The following is a 23160-nucleotide window of genomic DNA, read 5'->3' as shown; positions in this document are numbered from 1 at the left end:
GTCCTGTTAGCTAGGGATGATGGGAGTTGTAGTCCCAAAACATCTGGAGGGCCGAGTTTGGGGATGCCTGGCCTAGATGAAGTAAAGTAGACAGTGATAGCAAATGCTTTTTTTCTGAGAGGACGCAGGGGTACACAAACCCTTAAACATTTTGTGAATCTTTGTACTTTTGTCCATTTACTGTGTTTATTTTCCCCCGATTTTAACTATAAAATGGTGATTTTCTTGAGTCAAAATGAGAGTACCCCTAAACATTTTTTTTAGAAAAAAGCACTGGTGATAGATGTGCACTTAACTGGGGTAATTCATTCTATTTCTAATAAATCTTTTCTAACATTTCTTTCTGACTTCGATGTGTTACGGTTAAGAGTTAAGCAATCACTCTAAGCATGTTCATGTTGGGAAAAATGCACAATTGCTATGAATAGATCTGTTTCAAAATAAATTTTCTTCGTAGGGCAAAGTTTTAGGGATTTGCGGACACGTTGGAAGTGGAAAGAGCTCGATCATGTCAGCGATATTGGGGCAGGTATGCTACCTTTTAAACATTTTGCAGAAAACGCACACTATCTAGTGGAGTTACTTGTAATGTTGTACATTTTTCTGTATTAAATTATTCTATGGTTGTAATGGTCGAATAAGAATATCAACCTCAGCACTTGCAAAGTACAGGCATCAAGCATGTGTTGTGCAGTGTCTAAAGTGTCAGCCTAGGACCTGGGAGATCAGGGTTCAAAACTCCACTCAACTTCTGTCAATAGGCAGGGAGTTGCAAAGTGTAGGTGTTGCCACACTAAAATATTGATTGGTTACAAGTGAAGAACAAGTATCCCATGGTACCTGTAACAGTGCAAGTTTCGCAGATTGGAGTGGCCGAATGGGCGCATACGGGGTAAGGGAAAGGTAACATGTTGGTAACAACCAGTGCAGATCTCTGAGAGAAGTGTTACATGTCAGCAACCATGCTACCACATTGTATTATTATTATTATTATTATTATTATTATTATTAATACTCCGCCCATCTGGATGGGTTTCCCCAGCCACCCTGGGTGGCTCCAATAGAATATTAAAATCACAGTTAAACATCAAACATTAAAAACTTCCCTAAACAGAGCTGCCTTCAGATGTCTTCTAAAAGTCAGATAGTTGTTTATTTCTTTGACATCTGGTGGGAGGGCATTCCACAGGGTGGGCACCACTACCAAGAAGGCCTTCTGCCTGGCTCCCTGTAAACTCACTTCTGGCAGTGAGAGAACCGCCAGAAGGCCCTCGGCACTGGACCTCAGTGTCCGGGCTGAACGATGGGGGTGGAGACACTCCTTCAGGTATACTGGGCCGTTTAGGGCTTGAAAGGTCAGCACCAACACTTTGAATTGTGCTCGGAAACATACTGGGAGCCAATGTAGGTCTTTCAGGACCAGTGTTACATGGTCTCGGCGGCCGCTCCCAGTCACCAGTCTAGCTGCCGCATTCTGCACTAACTGCAGCTTCCAGGTCAAGCACAAAGGGAAGCCCTACAATACAATGCATTGCAGTAATCCAATCTTGGAGCCACCAGTGCCTGAACAGCTGTGGTCAAGCTCTCCTGGTCCATTCTGGAAGAATGGCCGACATATTTATTAATAGCTGTGGCTAGCAAACAAGCTCCCCCCTTCTCCTGCCTGCCTTGCCCACCAAAACTAACAATCCACTTCTGTTTCACTTAACATTTTAGCCTGTCCCCAAATGCAGCCCCAAACTGCACTGAACTCTCCAGGTGAACGCAGAGCACATGGTGATGCTTTATATAACAACTGAAAATTGTGCTTGCTTTCTGAGGCCCATTTTCCTTATTACAAATTTTTGCACCTTCGTCTTTATTTAGTATACACTGCTTAAGTTTCTCTAGACTGGCGGTGGGGAATGTGCTGTCCTCCAAATGTTGGTGGATTCCAACTCCCGTGAGCCCCAGCTAGCTTTGCTCATGGGGGGGGGGGGGTTGTGGTCCTTTGGTACCTGGAAGGATTGCCTATAAAATATGGAAATTCAGAAATGCATGCCACTGAATTAGGAGCAAGAGGAAGAAAAGGAAGCAGGCAGCTAATCTGCTCTTGAAGCTGCTCTCCGCCACTATTACAAAATCTGTGTCACTCACTTAGCACTCAATTTCAATTAGATGTAATCAGGGCACCTCTCTATGCATTTGATTTTCTGTAATGGAGTGATTAGGAGGATCCAGACTAAACACCAGCAGTGCAACAGTGTCCTCTGAAGCTGTGCTTTTCAGGGTGGGTAGCATGTGCTGTAGACATCAGGCGGTTTTTGCAAGGCATTCTCTCAAGTTTGCAGTCGTACGGGCACTTACTTGCAGGTAAATGCCACTCAGCTCAGCTGGCGCTTCCAAGTAAGCGTGCATAGGATGCAGAATATCACCCTCTTCTTATCCTGAATTGTTTGATCCTGCTCCTAGGTTTATTGCCAAGGTAGGGACCCCCCTTTTTTCAGCCCAAGGGCTCTCCCATGAAACCTTCTGAGGGCCACATTCCAGTGGTGGGCAGGACCAGAAGCCAAAGTGGGTGGAACAATAAATATGAATTTTATTTTTGCACAGCAGGTTAGTTGCTGCAGCCACACATGCGCCTGTCTCTCCTCCAGCCAGGCAATCAAGGAGCGTTATCAGAGTTCAAGGACACATTTTAGCCCTGCAAAAACTATCAAGGAGGGTGGGAAGCAGGGCCAAAGAGGGGGTTGACCTGGGGAGAATAGGTGTGGCTAGGAAGAGTCTCAAGGGTCAGAGAGAAAGGCCGCACCCAGACCTGAAGTTCTCAACCCTTGGTTTAAAGTCTGAAACTTATTTTTGTGGCCTGAGCTGGGATTTTTTATTTTAATGACATTTGCGCTGATTCTATTGTAACCATCTATTCTTCAATGATACGTAATTTTAACTTTGTGTAATCCATTTTGAGCTGGTTCTGCTTAAAAAAAGGGGGGGGGGTTAAGCAAGACAGAACGTTTTTAGCCGATAAAATAATTATGCACTCTGCTTTTTTCAGATGTACCTCCATGAGGGGACTGTCGCGGTGGGTGGGACTTTGGCATACGTGTCTCAGCAGGCATGGATATTTCACGGGAGCGTCAGAGACAACGTTCTTTTTGGAGAAGCATACGATGAGCAGAAGTAAATATTAAATTAGACAAGAGGATAATGAGGTTGTCACCGTGTGTGTGTGTGTGTGTGTGTGTGCGTGCGCGCGCACCTGCCTCAGAAACATTGCAGGTTCCTTCCGAAACATTAGCTTTCTCTGGTCATTTTATGTGAAGTGTGCAGGCAGGTTTCTACCCAACATATTACTAAGGAGCAATACAATTTAAATAACTATAAGGCTGCGATCTTATGGTGCGTCGCAGCTCATTCTAGGCGGCCACATGTTTATTTTGGGATCTTCTTCTCCCAAGGAGCAGGGAGAGGCACCCACCCTTAGAAAGGTCAACCTGACTTTGTCAGCTAGGGGGTCACAATTTTTTTTGCAGCCCATGGGCTCACTTGGAATTTTGAGTGGCATGGCATAAAATGGCTTCCCCGTCTAAAAGAGTGAAAGGAGAGGCAGAGCCACAGAATGGGGTGGATACACCAGCCATCAAAATGTGGTAAAGGCACTTACCTCAGCCACTGTTGCCATCATCCATGGAGAGAAAGTCTTTGCCCCTTTCCTTTGTTCAGAACAGGCAGCAGGCCTGAAGGAGGCCTCTGTGGATATTTTGTGACTGGTGGTCAGGGATTGACCTCAGAAGCACCCTGGAAGGCCCATTCCCTCACAGGCTTTTAAACTCAGGGGGAGAATTCCACCTCACACATCAGTAGATCTTGGGGAAGTGTGGGGTTTGTGTGTTCATACCAGAGAAAGACTGCTTCTATAGTTCTTAGTCTGGTTTGTCTTCTCAGCTGGGTGCTTCTCATTCCAGCGCTCCGACATAGCGGTCCTCATGTTTCAATTATCACCGCCCCGTTTGTATTGTCGTGTGGCGTGTGTCAGATTCCAACTGCCATGTGTTGTGCTTTGAAAGTGTAGAATAAGAGGGAAATAATAATAATAACGATTCATAACTCTGAATGTGTTAAGTCTGCCACTGGCTCACCAACAGAGGCATCCCTCAAAAATCAAAAACAGCAGCTAATGAGACATGGCATTGCTAATTAGTGTCATTTCAGTCTATGCATATTGCTTTTTAATTTGGGGAGATTAATTAAAGCCAGCTTTATAAACGGAACAAATTGCCTTGTGGTGAGTGACACCCATCCATCTAGCCCAGGGGGAGGCAACTTTTCTTCCTCACCCCACTATCGATGGCCACATTTCACCCAGCATTGTCTTATCAGGAGTTCCAGGCACCCAGAGCACCTTCAGCACCTTGGAGAGCTCCTAGGTTTCTGCTGAGCTAGCTTTGCAAGTTGTTGTCTCAGCAAGTGCCCAGCTCCAACTGAAGCCTTATATAGGCTGGCTGGACCATAAAGCATCAAGTGTTGCTTACTGCTGCAATTCTAACCCCACTGACCTCAGAGCATGTCCCATTGAATCCAGCATACTTCTGAGTAGACATGGTTAGGATAGCCTTAATTTATTTTATACAATAAAACCCAGAGCAGAATAGCAACGAGGGAGACAGACTTCAAACCAAGCTAAAAGCTAGCCAATTTACAGTTCATCTAAAGTTGAAGAGATGGGTCAATGTCTGGTTCCACAATTGGGGTGCCACCCTGACCATTTGGGCCTCTGCAAGGGGCAGGGTGCTTGGCAGGACTTCTGATGCTATGGGAAATGGGTGAGCAGAGCAAATGGGAGGTGGTGGTCCTTCAACTATCCTGATCCCATACTACTTAGAGCAGTGCAGGTAAAAACCAGAGGAAGAGCCATAGCTCAGTGGTAAGGCATCTGCCTTGCATACAGAAGGTCCCAAGTTCAAGCCCTGGCATCTCCAGGTAAGCTTGAGAATGTCTCCTGTCTGAAATCCTGGAGAGCCCCTACCATTCCATATAGACATGATGGAGCTAAATTGACCTAAGGTGGCTTCCAACATTATGTTAGTTCCACTTTGAATTTTGCCTGGGAGCGAACTGAAAGCCAGCGTGCTATTAGTGATTTTTATGTATTAGTATATACTTAGTTCATATCTACAAAACTAGCACAGGGTCTCTTGCTTGGAAAGAAATAGTGATTTGCAAGAGTCTGAATGCTCAATTTTTTTAAAAGGTACAATTATGCCATTGAAGTCTGCAGCCTGAAGTCAGATATGGACCTTCTTCCATACGGAGATATGACTGAAGTAAGTGTCTCAATACAAGCTGCATTTAACTTGGCCATTCAGCGCATGCTATCGAGCGCCATTTTCTGACAAATGCCCTCCTGTAAGGGCTTTAATTCATAGTGAAACAGCTTTCCTATTCTTACCCTATCCATCAAGGCATTGTCAAATTAATCTTGCCAAGTCCTTTTTGATTTCACGGGCTGGGGCTGGGGCTGGGGGCTGGGGGCTGGGGAGGTGCATGAAAGCACACAAGGGCAACAATCAATCTAGCCTCAGTGTACACTTCCTGACATGTACAATAAATTGCTATGTGGATTAGACGTCCCTTACGGGGAGTGCCAGGGTGGCAACTGTGGCACACATCTGCCTGCAGAGGCCTTCTCTAGTCCACTCCTGCTGTTGAATGAAGCATTTTGTTGTAGCCAGTAGAATAGGTTGCTCTCTGTGTGTGTTTTCCCACAACAGTTTCTCTGATTTGCAAATTGGCCCGTAGGCCCAAAATGCTCAGTGACCACTTGTGACATGTTACTCAGCCTGTGTGACATGACCATCAGGACATAAGAATATAAGAAGTTTCCCTACTGGATCAGGCCAATGGCCCGTCTAGTCCAGCATCCTGTTTTCACAGTGGCCAGCCGGATGCATGTGGGAAACCCGCAAGCAGGAGCTGAGCGCAAAAGCACTTTCCCCTCCTGTGGTTTCCAGCAACTAGTATGCAGAAGCATTACTGCATCCAGTTGTGGAAGCAGAGCATAGCCATTGATAGCCTTGTTCTCTATGAATTAGTTTAGTCCTCTTTTTAGAGTCATCCAATTTGGTATCGATCTCTGCCTCCTCTGTGAGCAAGTTCCATAGTTTAACTATTTTCAGGTAGGTAGCCGTGTTGGTCTGATGAAGTCGAAATTTTTTAAAAAAGAAAACAATGTCCAGTAGCACCTTAGAGACCAGCTAAGTTTGTTCTGGGTATAAGTTTTCGCGTGCATGCACACTTCAGTTTAACTATGTGTTGCATGAAGGAAAACTTCCTTTTATTTGTCTTGAATCTTCCAGCATTCATCTTCTTTCCTTAGGCCCTTCTAGTGTTATCGGGGAGGGGAACCAACCACTTCTCTACTTACTTTCTCCATGCCAAACTTAATTTTATTAAAAACTTTCATGACTCCACTTACCTTATCTGCAAACTAAAAAAAAACAAACCCAATACTACAACCTGTCCTAAGACTTGTTAGCTAGCAACCCACGGTGTGGGTGGGTCCCTTTCTTTCTACCCTTCAAGGCAGCCTTATGATTGAAGATGAGACTCTAATTTGTCTCGGGGCCAAGACACCCTTTGCATGTTTTGTCTTGGACAATTTAACAGGAGCAGAATAGGGAAGCTCTGTCTGGATCTGTTTTATTTTTTAAGCACCTCACCTAATTTTCAAAAGAGCCACAAAAGCAGCAAATGAAAATCCCAGGGTCTTCCTGTTTCATTTCCATCTGGGTTGCTCTGTATTTCCCTGTGACTGATTACAATGAAAGCAGGTCCATATTTAGGGAAGGGGGTAGGGAGGATAGAAACACTACAATAATGGATTTTGGCACTGTGTCCCCCACAGGCCACCTTGTCAGTGTAAATTTATATTAAGGGTGCTCTCTACCTGGGATTATTATTATGTGTAATCTAGCTCGGAACTCAATCGCATTTGAGCTATTTCTGTACTGCCGTGGCAGATATTTGAAAAAGACACCAGGTGCCTCATTGGAGCGTGTGTCTGCAGATCTGTCCAAGTGTCTCACATGGGACATATCCCCAGAAGAATAATCTGGAGAAGCACACATGCAAACTCCCTTTATAGACATCCCCCTATAAATAGATCTCCTCTTCCATCTGAGCTGCTATTCGCTGCAGGAATGTAGAGGTATAAGAATGTGTATTTATATAGTTGCACACCACCCCATTCTCCAAACCATGAAAGTCTCCAGGGGTTCCTGTGCTTCTCCAGGGTTCAGTTTCCTTGGAATGAAGGTCAGTTGAGACTGGGTGGTGTTAGGACACACATCTATGCAACCTCTGCATAGGATGAAGGGGCTCACAGCAATAATATACCCCACCAGACCTTGCTTCTCCATTAGTGACAGCTTTCTTCCAGCACAGAGCAAACATGTCTCTGTGTCTCCAGCTTCCAGCCTGCGTCCAGCTCAGCTCACACAGACCACTCCAGCTGCTGTTCTCCTACCCAGCAGCTGCAAGGGACGGGGAGAGAGGGAGGCACATCCATTTGTTCTATAGCACAGAGCAACTTATTTGGTTATGCTGATTGCGGTGCTTAACTAGTCGGCCAAAGCCACTACGTAGGCAAAATGGACTGGTTTGGCAAGCTTGCTCTTGCGTTAGCGGGCAGAATGGTTTTAATGTTGCGCAACAGAGGAATCCATTGCAGCAGTTGCTCTCATGGAAGCACGTTGCACAACACCCTGTGTATTCCATTGTGCAACAAAGTAACCAGCTAGCTTATGCATTCCCTTGTGCAACAGAGTTCCGTGGGTGCAAAACAGTTCCTAGCGGAATAAGGATGCTGCTAAGGGACTTTAACTTAGCACTGCGTTGGATACATAGGAGCCAACTCCTAGGGGCTGAGGTCCCTTCAGCCCCCTCTCAATAAAATATTTGAGGGAGCCAGCCCCCCCTCCAGATAATGGGCATTGCCATCAAATGGTGTTTTTATGTGTCACATCTTGTGATTGGTTATACCTGGGGGGGGGGCCTTACCTGCCCCTCCATATTTTATTCAAGTTGGCACCCCTGATTGCATACAACACATTGTATATGTATTGAATATGGCAATTCTTCCCTTTTAAAGATAGGGGAAAGGGGGCTGAACCTTTCTGGAGGCCAGAAGCAGCGAATCAGCTTAGCTCGTGCTGTGTACGCCAACAGGGACATTTACTTATTGGATGATCCCTTGTCAGCGGTTGATGCACATGTTGGCAAGTATATTTTTGAAGCATGCATCAAAGCAGCGCTCCGAGGGAAGACTATCCTCCTCGTTACTCACCAGCTGCAGGTAATGGAAATGGAAGGGAATGGGTTTCAATAGCTTAGCATATGAATTTGTTTTCAAGTCTTACATAGGACAGACCCAGCGGCTGGAAGCTGCCTTATAAGAGGTAGGCCATTGGTCCATCTAGCTCACTGCCCACATCTCTCTGGGGTTTCAGGCAAGGTTGTCTCCCAGCCCTACCTGGAGACGCCAGGGATTAAACCTGGGACCTTCTGCATGCAAGGCAGATGCTCTGTTTCGTTGTTTCATTGTTACTCTCCTGCCGCCAGCTTGATAAAAATGAAATAACAGCAATACACCAGCAGGGGGCACACGAGCCACAGCTCAAAGCTGAAGGGGCTCAGCTTTTAAAAAAATAAAAATAAAATTCAGAAGAGAAGGAAAGGCATTTCTTCTCAGTGATGCTGGAAATTTGCTGTTGCTTGACATAGATGGAGCCATTCTACGCACAAAATATGTGTGCAGTTCAAGCTAAACACACCCTTAGACTTCCCCCCTTCAGTAATATTTAGTGCATCTGCTTCAGACAGGTGTGGGAACAGGGCCGGCCCTAACATTAGGACGAGTCAGGCAGATGCTGAGGAGTGGCACATGCTGAGGAGTGAAAGTGCTGAAGGGACAGTGTTGTGTGCTACATGTGTCCAGTCTCTGGTTGAACCACAACTTGCATTTATTCCAGATCATTGGCTGAGCATACTGGGGATGATGGGAGTTGTAGCCCAACAGCTTCTGGGGCCTCAAAATTGAGGAGTGTTGCCCTAAACTAGCCTCAGGTGCAAGTAGACAATATTGCCTCATCATCTGCATTGTTGATAGTAAGGCCCCCATCTGCACAGTACATTTAAAGCAGTATCATAGCATTTTAAAGAATAATGGCTGCTGAATTTTCATGATTTGAATAGTGCAAACGGGTGCAGGAATGTGGAGGACCGAATTTAATACTGGAAAAACGAGAAATGGAGGGAAACCAAAACTGACAGGTTCATTCATCCCTAGGCAGAACCCAGCAACAGCCTGCTGTCTCCTTGCAGTTTGCACCAAACTCAAAGTACTTTTCTACCTTTATTGTTCCTGAAGCATTGCAGTCTTTACACGTCTCTAACAACTTTGGGAGGGAGGGAGAATCGGGACGCGCTCTCTTCCTTGCTTTGCCTGGTGCGCAGAATGTAGCATTTTTTCTATAAACTATAATTATTATCCTCAACAAGGGTGCATGGCGGCAGAACATTTGATGTTTTCCGAACTACAAACTGAAACTTGTCTTTATTCTGAAAATGCATTTTGCAGTGCGTTTTCCCTTCAGCTCATTTCCCGCTTAACCAATTTTCTTTCTCTCTCCCCCCCCCCACTCCCCATTGCCTTTAAACACACACACACTCCAGTACTTAGAATTTTGTGATGAAATCATATTGCTCGAAGGCGGAGGAATATGCGAGAGTGGTACCCACGCAGCGCTGATGGCTGCGAAGGGGCGTTACGCTCATCTCATTGAAAACCTGCACTTGGAGGAAACGCCGGTGGGTTCCTGTCCTCAACGCTGACATACCAGGGCAAACAACAAGAGCAAGCGGTTGTGTGCCAGCTTTTTACAGGGGCCATCTTGCTGATGTCTGTCAGTAACCAGAGGCTGGGTTTGCTGGGCCTTTAAAGGACTCAGGGAGGGAGGACAGGGCTGCCCAGAGTAACTAACCACGATGGCTATGCTCTGCTTCTGTGGTCAGAGACAGCAGGCCTTCTGAATACCTGTTGCCGGAAACCACAGAAAGCTGGGGTCCTGCTCATAGGCTTCCCATTGGGGCATGCGAATGGCTGCTGTGAGAACAGAACACTGGGCTTTCGCCTGATCCAGCTGGCTCTTTGTATGTTGTTATGACTCTTCTTCCTTATATACTTAACAGCTAGAATAAGAGTGGGGGGCCTTTGTTCAGCCTGGGGGCCACATTCCCATGGGGGAATCTTCCAAGGGCCAATGCTAGTGGTGGACAAGGTCCGGTGGGGGGAAAACACAGAGCAATGGATGTGACTCTTGCTTTTTGTATAGCTACATTTCAATGGCCTCCCTCTTTCTTACACACACACACACACGGCCCTCTCCATATTCCATGCAGGGAAGCAAGAGGCACGATTATAGTTCAAGAACACATTTCTAGCCAGGAACTATGATATAGATTTGAGATGCAAAGCAGGGCTAGTGAAGGGGGTGGCCTGGGGGGAGTCTGAAGCGCCAGATAGAATGACCTGTCGGGAGAGGGGAACGCTTGGTACCTGGGCCTGAGTTTTCCCCATCCCTGATAGAGTCATCATTTGTTATTTCAAATGCCTAATTGGACCTTCTTCAGGAGAGGGCAGCTCATCATAATAAAACAACAACACAAAAACAGTTTAATGCACTATAATGCCCTGCAGACAACAAAATGAGTCGCATAAGAACTCCAGGAGACTATTGTCCAAAAGTCTAGACAATTTAAAAATAATAATAATATTGGCATGTGTGTGGACTGTCTGATTTCCCTGGGGGAGGGAGTTAACAACCATGTCCCGTAGCCATTGATAGCCTTCTCCTGCATGGACTTGTCTAATCTCCTTTAAAAGTCACCCACACTGTTGGCCATCACTGCCTACTGTGGGAGCGAGTTCCATAGTTTAACTCTGTGTGCTTCCCTTTGCCTGTCTTGAATCTTCCAACATTCAGCTTCACTCAGACACGGTGGATGTATGTGTGGAAGAGGATCAGGAGGACGTCCCTGAAATCTCTTACATAGGAACCGAAAATCCCGGTGAGATCATTTAGTATCGTAATCTTCTTTTCAAAATGGCTTTGACTGCTCGCCTGACAGTTCTCTCGCATCCCCCGCCCCAGCTTTTCACATTTCTGATGAGATGAACCAGGAATCCAGGAGCGACCACACAATGAGAAGAGACACAGGTACTTCGTGCAACCTCTTGCTAATTGGTTTAAATCGATTAGAAATTTAAATGGGTATCGCTGTAATGCTTGGGGGGGGGGCTTGAGCTGGGGGTGGTGGTTCCTATGCACCCAAAAGCTTTCAAGGGGTCTGGAACTGTCAGGATTCGGTTTACATGGATGGCTACATGCGTGCTGTACATGCGAAGGCCACATCACTACAGAGTCTAGTCCTGTTCATGGCACGTAGGAAGCTGCATTAAACTGACCTTTTTTCCATGCCACGGATTTCAGAAAGGAGCATGTACCTGCTTTGCTTTGCCCTGGACTTTTAAGTTCAGTGCAGGATCCTTCTCTTCCTGCTCCTCCTCATTATTGTTACAGAATCACAGAGTTGGAAATAACCACAAGGGTCATCTAGTCCAACCCCCCCACAATGCAGGAATCTTTTTGCCCAGCGTGGGACTTGAACCCATAACCTTGAGATTAAGAGTCTCATGCTCTACCAACTGAGCTATCCCAGGTTAATTTGATTTGTTTCTTGCCCTTCGCCATTACGTTCCAGAGCAGGCAGCAACCATTTGAAATTCAGGGCTGAAAACAGTGCTGAAAACAGTTTAAAACCAATTGCAGTCTCAGGAATAGGGTGGGTCCTAATATATATAAATATGCTACTGGTGTCAAAGGCCGGGGTGAAGAGGTGTGCCTTTAGCATATAACTGCAACTGTATAATGAAGGTTCCATGTGCACCTCTGTAGACACGGAATTTCACAACCTAGGACTTGCCACAGAGAATGCCCTTTCCCAGATTGCCTGTCCCCTGAGGGCAGTGGAGAGAGCTCCCTCTGCTGATCTTAACACCCAAGAGGGTGGTCTATCTGATGTTTGGGACCTTAATCATTTAGGGATGGGAGTTAAGCAAAGTTTTGGTGTAGCTTGTTGCCTGAACTAAGTGTTGTGGTGATGGCTTCTCTTCCTTAACTACAAGCTTCTAGATTCAGGTAGGTAGCCGTGTTGGTCTGACGCAGTCGAAATATATACAAAAAATAAGAAAATTGTCCAGTAGCATCTTGGAGATCAACTAAGTTATATATATATATATTAACTACAAGCTGTAAGCCTACAGCAAACCTTGGGCTACACAGGCAAATGATCTGGCTTGGTATAAGGCAAGTCCTTCTGTTGAATGTTCAGCCTGTGTCCTTGATTCTCCACCCTCCAACTTTTACTGCTTGGAGAGACTGGAAAATATGGCTCATCTCTTATACTCAACGTATTTCTTCCCCTAAAACATTCTCAGACAAAAAGTGTGCTGAAGATGCTTTTCGAGCTGAACAAAAGTTATGGGAACACTGTAAAAACTTCAGAATGAAAAAAATTAATTGACAGCGATGTCCCTGTTTCGCATGAACAGCTTCGTAACAAAACCATGCTGGAGTGAAAAAGAGAAACTGATCCCTTTGCTGAATGTTTTCCTTTTTCCTTTTTTGTGAAAAAAAAAGCTGGGTAAAAAATAAGGGCATTTTGGAGCAAAAAACACCATGGTGGTTGTCACCCATGGAGGCCATGAGTGTAAAAAAGGTCAACATGAGAAATGACTGGGCAACATAAAAGGAAATCCTGTGTGAGGAGATAACCAATTGAAACTTAAGAACTTTGACAAGATAAAAAATAAGGTGTCAAGCTGGCTAGAATACCACCAAGTATATGAGTTATTTAAACAAGACAAAAAGAGAGGTTTTGGGAAAGAGTGTTCAAGATTTGAGCAAGATCTATCATATAACAACCAGAAAACCCTATCTAAAATGTATAAAATCTTATTAGAGTGGTCAGTAAAGGATGAAGAGGTGAAGGCAGTTATGGTGGAATGGGCAGGGGAGTTAGGAGGCAATATACAGCTGCAAGAATGGGCAAAATTATGAAAGGAGTTTTGGGATCTAATTCATAACGAATGAAAAAGGATGTTTAAAATCTCATTCCCCGCAAACCAGAAGCATTTCTATTAGGGATTGTGGGAAATGAGATTCCAAAAGATTTAAAGAAAGTATTCATGTAGGCCACCACCGCAGCAAGGGTTGTGATTGGACAGAACTGGAAAAGGGAATGTTTACCGACCAAAAAAGATTGGTTGACCAAATTAATGGAGTACATGAAGATGGACATGTTGACTGGGCAGATAAGAGATCAAACAAAACAATTGTTTTTTAAAGATTGGAACATATTCAAACAATATTTGAAAGACTATTATGGGGAAATTGAAATTTTGACTGGTTTAGAATTACTTCTGTAAGAAAAAAAATACTAAAATATAGTGGAAAAACAGGAAAACAAACTCATAGACGTGTTAAGAGAGGCATTCAAATAAATGAAACTGAGGACCCAAGTAAGAAGGGGAGGGAAGTCAAGTATAAAAGGAGTATGAATGAATTAAGCACAATTTTCTGTTTTTGTTTTCTTTATTATTTAGAAATACATGCTTAGCCATAGGAGAACCGAGATGTTATAATGTGATTCTACGAATGTAAATTAAAAGAAACCAATAAAGATGATTTGCAAAAAAGAAAAAGAGAAAGAGAAACTGGTCCCTTTGCTGAATGTTTTCATTTTTCATTTTATTTTATTAAAAAATAAAATAAAAAGCTTTATATTTGATCAGAAAGGAGAACAAGCACATCAATAAGGTTTTGCATTCAAAGGCTGGGGAATATTGATCACTTTCCCGTCAAATCAATGCCCTTTTGCTTTTTTAATTCCAGTCACGGATTCCAATTCATTCGACAGCCATTAGGAAAACAGAGGTAGCATTTACCATATGGTTTCATCTGGGGGAACCTGGCAGTGAGAGAGCATTTCGCTGAGGCTCCTGTGAAGCCTCAAATGTTTATTTTAGTTGATAGACTCGAATGACGTCCAATTTTACTTAAAATGCATGAGATTTGTCAGTGCTGGATAACATTACAGCGTGAATAAATGCTCGATGGTTTCCGCTCCAGCTCCTGCAAATCAACTCGTTCAGAAAGAGGAGAAGCAAGAAGGCTCTGTTAGATGGAAAACCTACCACGCTTACATTAAGGCATCTGGAGGTATATCCTGCAACAAGCTTCTCCCCCCCCCCAAAGAATACCCTTATTTTGTTATTGTAGATTTCTGCTAAAATGGAACCTCTTATAGTATGTAAATGGGGAACTACTCAGGAATCAACTCTGCCCAGAAAATCCACCCTTGATTTTATGTATATGTTGGGACTGGCTCCCTAATTACTAAGTACTAAGCATTGAGGGCAATGTACTCAGTACATGCTCAGAGGCTACTGAGAATACCTCCTGTACAAATTGGTACAGACTTCCATGTCGCCCTCCCCAAGAATCCTGGGAACTATAGTTGATAAGAGTGCAATACATGATCTGTTAATGATCCATAGCCCCCCTTCCTCTCCTAGAGAACTACAGTTCCCAAGGTTCCCTGGAAGACAGAATTACCATGTGAAGACCATTAGGTTGGCAGACACATGGAATAAACCCCCTCTTGATGGTTGCTGCACAGTTGTGAAATTTGGTGCGAAATCAGGCAAGCTCTGTCCCCCCAGTATCACCAAATGAGCCTTAAAGATCCATTATTCTTTTTTTTTGCTGTGGCTTTCAGCGACTAATTATAAACTGAGCTTCAGAAGCGGTGCTGTGGTCTGGTTTTAGAATGTCTGAGTTTATGTTGTGTTTTTGTGTGTGCGTGTGCTGGCCTTTAAGTAGACATGGATGCTTTAAATGGTTTTACACATCTGGGGGACAGAGCTAGCATGAAACTAGTTCTGCCTGTCATGGGCCCTGGCTCCACTTAACTCTGGGTCACCCTGCCTTCCCCTCCACCAGTCTCAATGGGCAGCAGCTTCTCCTGTCCCTTTTTTAAGGAAACGTGCAGCAAATTCCCATGCATTTTTCAAGTTTCACCGACGTTCGTGGGACTTTGCCCCTAAGGAAAATGCCTATCTGATTTCAGCCCTAAATGGGCACTCATCAGTGCATTGTGTTCACTCATATCCTGTTTACTAACTTGGCCTTCTTAGGATTCATCCTGTGGTTCTTCATTGTGCTTCTCTTTGTTCTGATGATCGGTTGTTCAGCTTTCAGCAACTGGTGGTTGAGTTACTGGTTAAGGCAGGGCTTACGGGTAAGCACACCTTTCAGCATTATAATGTGTTTTATTTGTATACATTTATCTATTACATAAGGGACGCGGGTGGTGCTGTGACTTAAACCACAGAGCCTAGGGCTTGCCCATTAGAAGGTCGGCAGTTTGAGTCCCCGCGACGGGGTGAGCTCCCGTTGCTCAGTCCCTGCTCCTGCCAACCTAGCAGTTCGAAAGCACGTCAAAGTGCAAGTAGATAAATAGGTACTGCTCTGGCGGGAAGGTAAACGGCGTTTCCGTGCGCTGCTCTGGTTCTCCAGAAGCAGGTTTGTCATGCTGGCCACATGACTCGAAAGCTGTATGCTGGCTCCCTCGGCCAATAAAGCAAGATGAGCGCCGCAACCCTAGAGTCGGTCACGACTGGACCTAATGGTCATGGGTCCCTTTACCCTTTACCTATCTATTACATATAAAGCCCACCTTTCCTTCAAAAAGCACAAGGTGGCAAAAACAGTTCTCCTTCTCCCTGATTTGTCCTCACAACAACTCTGTGAGGTTGGTTAGGCTAAGAGGTGGTGATAGACCCCAAGTCATCCAGTTGGCTTCATGGCCTGCAGGAATTTGAACCCTTGTCTTCCACTTTAAATTATCTACAGTTTAGTGATACACCCAAACCATAAACTGCGGTTCATTGTAACTACAGTTTCTTGAAACAAGCCAGCTTCTTAAACTGTGGCTTGGAGTTGCTTTGTTTAAGCAAATCACCAGCTATGATTCATCATGGCCTGTTGGGTTCGGACAACCTTTGGTTAATCTAAAATGAAAATGGAAGTCCTCCCTGTGGCTATGCTGGAGAGAAAGTGGGTGAGTCCAAGCTTTTTCTTGTTGTGCTAAACTATTATATAGACATGTCTGAACAGGTCCAATCTCAAACTACGCATAGAAATAGGAATGTATATTTTAATGGAAGTGCCGCCCAAGTTCACACAAAGAATACAAAGAGGGTTTTATCGGTAAGCAGAGTTCCTGCTCTGCCATATATTTTAAATGTTTACTGCAAAACTGTTGGGTTTTGTTCTGTTTGGCGAAATCACTAACTTTCCCAGTGGAGTCTTATCTCATTATATAGTCCAGATAATTGCCCCTTGTTCCTGTGTCTCAATTTGTCATTATTTTAGAGAGAGAAAAGTAATCTGCTCTCAATTATAGTGTTCTTTGAAAATCCATTCCTTAAAGGCAAACTACAGCTTCTACCAACTCATCTATGGAATGAGCATCGTTTCCATGATTATCCTGAGCTTCATCAAAGGCTTTGTTTTCACTAAGACAACATTGCGGGCGTCATCGAGACTACACGACACCATGTTTCACAAGGTATCGCAAATCTCCAGCTGGCAAACAGGGTTGTTGCATATTTAACAAGCTGGCTTGATTTTTATCGTCCAATTATGTGCTGTCAGAAAGTCACGGGTCACTCTTTTTACCTAGAAATTATGAAAGGTGTGCTTTCAGAACAGCACCGCATTTTAGCATGCAACCCAAAAGCGGAGAAAAACCAACAAATAGGTGGCAAATGGCAGGCCTGGATTTTGGCAGTATTGAGGGATGGAAAGATAGAGACATCTGTGATAGCTCCTTGCGATGATCACTGGGAAGCCAAGAGGGAGAAGGAGGGCAGGTGCCATAAATAGAGAGGTGTTGGGCACATGTTTTAGCTAAACAGAATGGTTGCATCTAGGTGCTCTGTTGAGCTATCCGTGGACCTGACCATGATGGCCATTAATGTTGGACCTGGGCAAACAACCAATAAAGCTACTTGAACAGAGGCAGTCCTGCTTCTGAATACCAGTTGGTGAAAACCGCAGGAGGAGAGAGTGCTCTTGTGCTCCCATCCTGCTTGCAAGTTTCCAGAGAGCCAGTGTGGTGTAGTGGTTAAGAGCGGTAGATTCGTAATCTGGGGAACCGGGTTCGCGTCTCCGCTCCTCCACATGCAGCTGCTGGGTGACCTTGGGCTAGTCACACATCTTTGAAGTCTCTCAGCCCCACTCACCTCACAGAGTGTTTGTTGTGGGGGAGGAAGGGAAAAAAGAATGTTAGCCGTCTTGAGACTCCTTAGGGTAGTGATAAAGCGGGGTATCAAATCCAAACTCTTCCAAAAGGGCATCTAGTTGGCCACTGTAAGAAATGGATGCTGGACTAGATGGGCCCTTGGTCTGATCCAACAGGCTCTTCTTCTGCTCCTACGTGCAGTGGAGAGAGTTGCCTGGGAGAGGAGAGACTTGGTGAGAGTTTCAGGGCCAGATAGAGAATGTTAGAGGACCTCACCTGCCCCCTGGTTTCCTCTGCACCCTAGTGCAGTTTGCTGAAGCGCCTGGTCGTGCCGGGGCTGCACGAGCTCCCACCATGTGTTGCTCCGCCATTTTACATTTTAGTACGGCAGGGATTCCTCCCATTTTGAAACCATTCCCATTTTGAACAGAATTGTTTTACATCCCCACTATCGCAATTGCAGTGCTGTGATTCTCGTGTGCACGCTTCGGTTTTTCCCCTTAACAGTTGTGGTGGCGATGTGAGAAATGAAACCACGATTTGTGCTTGTCCTTTCAAGTCTGATTTACAAAGAAGACCCCACCACCACTCCAGCCACCAAACAAAAACAGCAGCCCAACGCCACACCACAGCTCACATTAAGCTGGCACAGATCTGTGATCCCAAACACCAAGTGCCACAAAAGACATGTCTGCCATCCCAATTTGTTGTTGTCATTTTACCGCACCCTCCCCTTTTATCCGCAGATCTTATGGAGCCCCATGAGTTTCTTTGATACGACTCCCACTGGCAGAGTAATGAACCGCTTCTCTAAAGATATGGACGAACTGGACGTGCGGCTTCCGTTTCATGCCGAAATGTTTCTGCAGCAGCTTTTCATGGTCCTCTCCATCATTGTCATCGTCGCCATTGTGTTTCCTTACCTCCTAATTGGAATCGCTGTTCTAATGATTCTTTTCATGCTACTCTTCCGGTAAGTTGGACGCTCCCCCCCCCCCCGGTATGTGGTTGTTTTTCCTACCCCAGAATTTCTTTTGAAAATAACAACAACCCTGCATTGTGTATTTGATCTGTGTGCTCATTCTGCTCCTTTCAAGTTAAGGGGACCCACTGGTCTCTAATTCTACCCTCCCCTCCTGTCAGTTTGTAGTCCCCCCTTCCTTTCCAGAACACAGTCTCTAAGGGACAGATTCCATCCTCTAATTCCCCAAATATCCCAACAACAATGGTACCTTGGTTCTCAAACCCCTTGGTTCTCAAACGCCGACAACCCTGAAGTAAGTGTTCAGGTTTGTGAACTTTTCTTCGGTAGCTGAACGTCTAATGCAGCTGTCGGCTATTGTTTCTGGGGCACCTGCACCAATCAGAAGCTGCGCCTTGGTTTTCAAACATTTCGGAAGTCAAATGGACTTCTGGAAAGGATTAAGTCTGGCACTTTTGTTTTTGCTATTTATTTTGCGTTTTTGTTTTTGAGGCTTTTTCAGTTAATTTGTTTTTGTGACTGTGTGGAACCCAGTTCAGCTACTGATTGGTTGATTGTGTGACTGTGGAAATGGATAAAAGCCCCCCATCCAAACAATGGCTATCATCAGTGCAGGTAAGGGGAAAAAATATTTTTTATCATCTACAATACTGTCTTATTTATTTTACAGCACAGTACATTGATTATTGTTTTCATTTTATGGATCAGTGGTCTCGATAGGTAGCAAAACTGATGTTAAATTGCTGTTTTAGGGGTTGCTTTTAAAAGTCTGGAACAGATTAATTCATTTTGCATTACTTTCTATGGGAAAGTGCGCCTTGGTTTTGGAATGCTTTGGTTTTGGAACAGGCTTCCGTAACGGATTAAGTTTGAGAACCAAGATACCACTGTAATTGAACTTCTTTGGTGCTGAGGTCAGCAGAGTCAGCTCTCTTGGCATTCCTGGCCCCCCACAGTGAGGAATGACAGCCTGAGAGAGGCATCCTCTGAATTGTAGAAGTCCCTCCCCACAAAGGTGCCTCTAGGTTCTCCATTCTGTAGCTTCCACTTTGTTTGCTTAGCTTCTTGCAGTTCAAGTATGCTTTAAAGACCTACCTCGGTCTGCTTTCTGTAACCCATTGTGTGCTGCTTCCCTTTGGAATCGTTTCCCATGTTTTCACAAATGCACAATGCTATCCTAACCCGCCCAGAGATCTTATGTACAGGATAAATTCATTATCCTACAGATAATTATCTTACAGATAATTAAAATAGATCTGGCCTACGTCTACAATCCTACACCCACTCTCCTTGAGAAATCCCCATGGAACCCACGGCTGATCCACACTTTAGCTTAACCTGTATTTTGACTGTATTGTATACTAATTCAATTCCCCTGGTTCCAAGAACTTCTCTCGATGTTCCGCAGCGATGCCTTGCGAAAATCCCGGTGAACTGAATCTCAGTTAAGCAGAATCTCTCTTTCTGCATATCTGACAGGATCTGATTTAGTGGGTAAGATTGGATTTCCGCAAGGCTCCGATATGGAACAAGAAGAAAAGCTCTCAAACCCAGAGGAATCAATTGGTACACAATATGTTCAAAACACAGGGTGAAGCCCAAGTGTGGGACATACTTCTGAGACAGGTCTGAGGTTGCACTGTAAGACTTCTCTTGGAGGTGGTGGCCAACTGCTTCAAGTTTGCAAATCCAGAATACTCATTAGGAATACTCATTAGGAAAGGATTCCAAGTCCCCTTCCAAAGCCAGGATCTAACCCTGTGCAATCTTATCTGCAGGGTTTTCCAGAGCACCATCCGAGAGCTCAAGCGATTCGAAAACATGAGCAAGTCTCCATGGCTTTCCATGATCATGTCCACTGTCCCAGGCCTTAGCACAATCCACGCGTACAATAAGAAGGAGAACTACAGCATTCGGTAAGTTGCCTGGCCCCAAAGTCACATTCTTTCTGTCTCGGTCCCTTCGGATGGGGCGGATCAAGCTGTGTCGTTCTTTTTCTCTTGACCACCAATCCTGCATCTTTCCCACCTGCCGGGCCATAGATGAAGCCGCTCCATAAGCACTGGCGTCCTGTGGCTTTTCATTTGCGGGAAATGACAAGCTGTGGGGAAGCTTTGCAGATTACGTCACAAATTCTTAGCATTGTCTCGAAGAAAATTGTTACATGTGCAGCCAAGTGATAACCTCATTTGCACCCTTTATAACCCTCCCCACCCACGCAAAGCATGAAGATATTGTCAAGACCTGGTTTTTAAATCGCAATTATTCAACACGTCCATGAGTCTTCTTCCAGTTCCCTTGTAACCTGGAGTCTACCAGCAGAAGGAAGGCACCTAACCATCCCAGTTTCCAAAACCTTTCTTCCCTGAGCTGGTGGAATTTACAAAATGGGTCCAAAGAGAAGAGAAGGTTTGGTGATTACCTGTTCAAGTGGGCTTGCAAAATCCTTACACCCAGAAGCTGGAGTGCATGGGTTTGGAGGGCTCACAGTCAATGGCTATCAATGGCTACCATCCATGATGGCTATGTTCTGCCTCCTGTGATGGAGGCAGTTTGCCTCTGCATATCTGTTTCTGGGAATAACAAATAGGGAGAGTGCTGTTGAGCTCAGGCCCTGCCTGCAGGCTTTCCATAGGCATTCGTTTGGCCACTGTGATACAGGATGCTGCACCAGATTATTTACTGCAATCTTTAAGAGTAAATTTCTGTTTAATTATTATTTGCTGATATTTAATTTTATTGTGTGCTATTATGTTCTAATAGATTAATGAATATTACTTTATTTGATATAAGTTGTTTCTTTTAAAGTTATGTTTTTAATTATGACATTTTTGTATTGGATCAAATCAAGGCCACTATGAGGCTTGGGATTCCTACCGTGGAGGGGCGAGGGAGGTATGGCGGTGGGGGCAGATATTATAGGCGAAGGGGATCGAGATATGGATATGCTCGTACCCCTTCCAATCTGCGCCTCATCCCGAGGGACGAGGGTAGGGTGAGCAAGGATTACTCACCTCCGTCACTGGTGTTGTGCAATGCCAGGTCTATAGGCAACAAAACCGCCACCCTGCGAGATTTCTTTATCTCGCAGGGGGTCGACCTGGCTTGTGTGACGGAGACCTGGGTGCGCGAAGGGGCAACAGTTACCTTGCGAGAGATGGCGCCCCCGGGTTTCTCTGTCCTCCACCAGTCGCGGACTGTGGGCCGGGGGGGAGGGGTGGCATTATTAATCCGGGAAGATTGTCCTTTCAGGGCTCTACCATCGCCATCGATCCCCGGCATTGAATGTGTTGGCCTAGTGTGGGGCTCCGAGGAGAGCTTGGCTGTCTGGCTGGTGTACCGGCCACCTAGCGCACCAGCAGCCACCCTGTCAGGCCTATTGGAGGCGGTGGCCGGCTGGGCCTTGGAGTTCCCTAACCTATTGGTATTGGGGGACTTCAACACCCATGCTGATGCCACTCCCTCCTCACAGGCTCTGGACCTGGTGTCTTCCATGGCGACACTAGGGCTCTCCCAGTTTGTTTCGGGCCCCACACATCAAGCAGGCCACACGCTGGATTTGATCTTTGGCGTAGGTATAGATGTGATCATGTCTCCTTCGATGAAGGTACCATGGTCTGATCACTACGCTCTGAAAGCCAGGATTGACTTTCCACCCCCACCCTGCTTAGGTGGCGAGCCAATTTGGGCTCGCCCGCAGAGGCTGATGGACCCTGATAGATTCCGCCAAGCCTTGCGGGACCTTGCTCCCCCTGGCGACTCATTGACTGAGCTTGTTGAGGGCTGGAATATCCAGCTCCTGGCAGCCATCGATGAGATCGCACCTAAGCGCCCTCTGCGACCCCCCAGAAACCGGGCTCCCTGGTTTACCGAGGAGCTCCGGAAAATGAAGCGGGACCTCAGACGGCTAGAGCGAGTATGGCGGGGTGCCCGTGACGGAGCCTCAAGAACATCTTATAGGGCTTTTATGAAAACCTACGAGATGGCGGTGAAGGCTGCTAAGAAGTCTTACTTCTCGGCCTCCATTGCATCCGCTAGCTCTCGCCCGGCGCAATTATTTAGGATAATCAGGTCTTTAACGTCCCTTGAGGGACAGCCAAATTTAAATAACAATTCGACACACAGCTGTGAGGCATTTGCGAGCTTTTTTGCGGAGAAGGTCTTGTTGCTCCGCCATGACCTCCCTGCCAATTTGGATACAATAAAGGAACTGGAGGCCCCTCGACTGTCCTCGGGTCCAGTATTGGACCACTTCAACCGGATATCCCCAGCCGATGTGGACAGACTCCTCCGAGCTGGAAAGCCCACCACCTGTCCTCTCGACCCGTGCCCGTCTTGGCTGATTAGAGCGTGTTCAGACGAGGTGCGGGCCCTCCTGGGGGATATCATCAATTTGTCCCTTGGCACGGGGACATTCCCAGGAGAATTGAAGGAGGCAGTGGTGCGCCCGCTCTTAAAGAAAACATCATTAGATCCTTTAGATCTATCCAATTACCGCCCAGTTTCGAATCTTCCGTTCCTGGGTAAGGTGATTGAGAGAGCGGTTGCTGAACAGCTTGGTGGGTTTCTGGATGAAACATCGGCTCTCGACCCATTCCAGTCCGGCTTCCGCGCTGGTCATGGGACCGAGACGGCTCTGGTTGCCCTAACAGATGATCTTCGTAGACAGCTGGATCAAGGTGGGTCGGGGCTGCTGATTCTTCTAGATCTGTCAGCAGCTTTTGACATGGTCGATCACGAACTTCTGGACCACCGCCTTGCCGACGTGGGGA

General features: G+C 45.6%; 1 protein-coding gene across 8 annotated transcripts in view; it reads left to right on the top strand.

Annotated features, from left to right (window-relative positions):
• The window catches only part of LOC310682711 (ATP-binding cassette sub-family C member 12-like), a 60602-nt gene that overhangs the window by 14414 nt on the left and 23028 nt on the right, over window positions 1–23160 (top strand). For all 8 annotated transcript variants that reach the window (XR_014514115.1, XR_014514116.1, XR_014514117.1 and 5 more), the window contains 12 exons: window positions 458–529; window positions 3035–3159; window positions 5231–5303; window positions 8129–8332; window positions 9712–9846; window positions 11022–11106; window positions 11190–11255; window positions 14229–14318; window positions 15296–15399; window positions 16594–16731; window positions 18153–18379; window positions 20167–20304. Coding sequence is in view for 3 of the 8 variants with exons in the window: in XM_083451819.1 (XP_083307945.1) it covers window positions 458–529; window positions 3035–3159; window positions 5231–5303; window positions 8129–8332; window positions 9712–9846; window positions 11022–11106; window positions 11190–11255; window positions 14229–14318; window positions 15296–15399; window positions 16594–16731; window positions 18153–18379; window positions 20167–20304 (1457 nt within the window). In the remaining 5 variants the exon portion in view is untranslated. The remainder of the gene's footprint in view (window positions 1–457; window positions 530–3034; window positions 3160–5230; window positions 5304–8128; window positions 8333–9711; window positions 9847–11021; window positions 11107–11189; window positions 11256–14228; window positions 14319–15295; window positions 15400–16593; window positions 16732–18152; window positions 18380–20166; window positions 20305–23160) is intronic.

This window comes from Podarcis tiliguerta (assembly GCF_965153285.1).
Source record: "Podarcis tiliguerta genome assembly, chromosome: 8".
In the NCBI taxonomy this organism is placed as follows: domain Eukaryota; kingdom Metazoa; phylum Chordata; class Lepidosauria; order Squamata; family Lacertidae; genus Podarcis; species Podarcis tiliguerta.
This window is presented reverse-complemented; position numbering and strand designations above follow the sequence as displayed.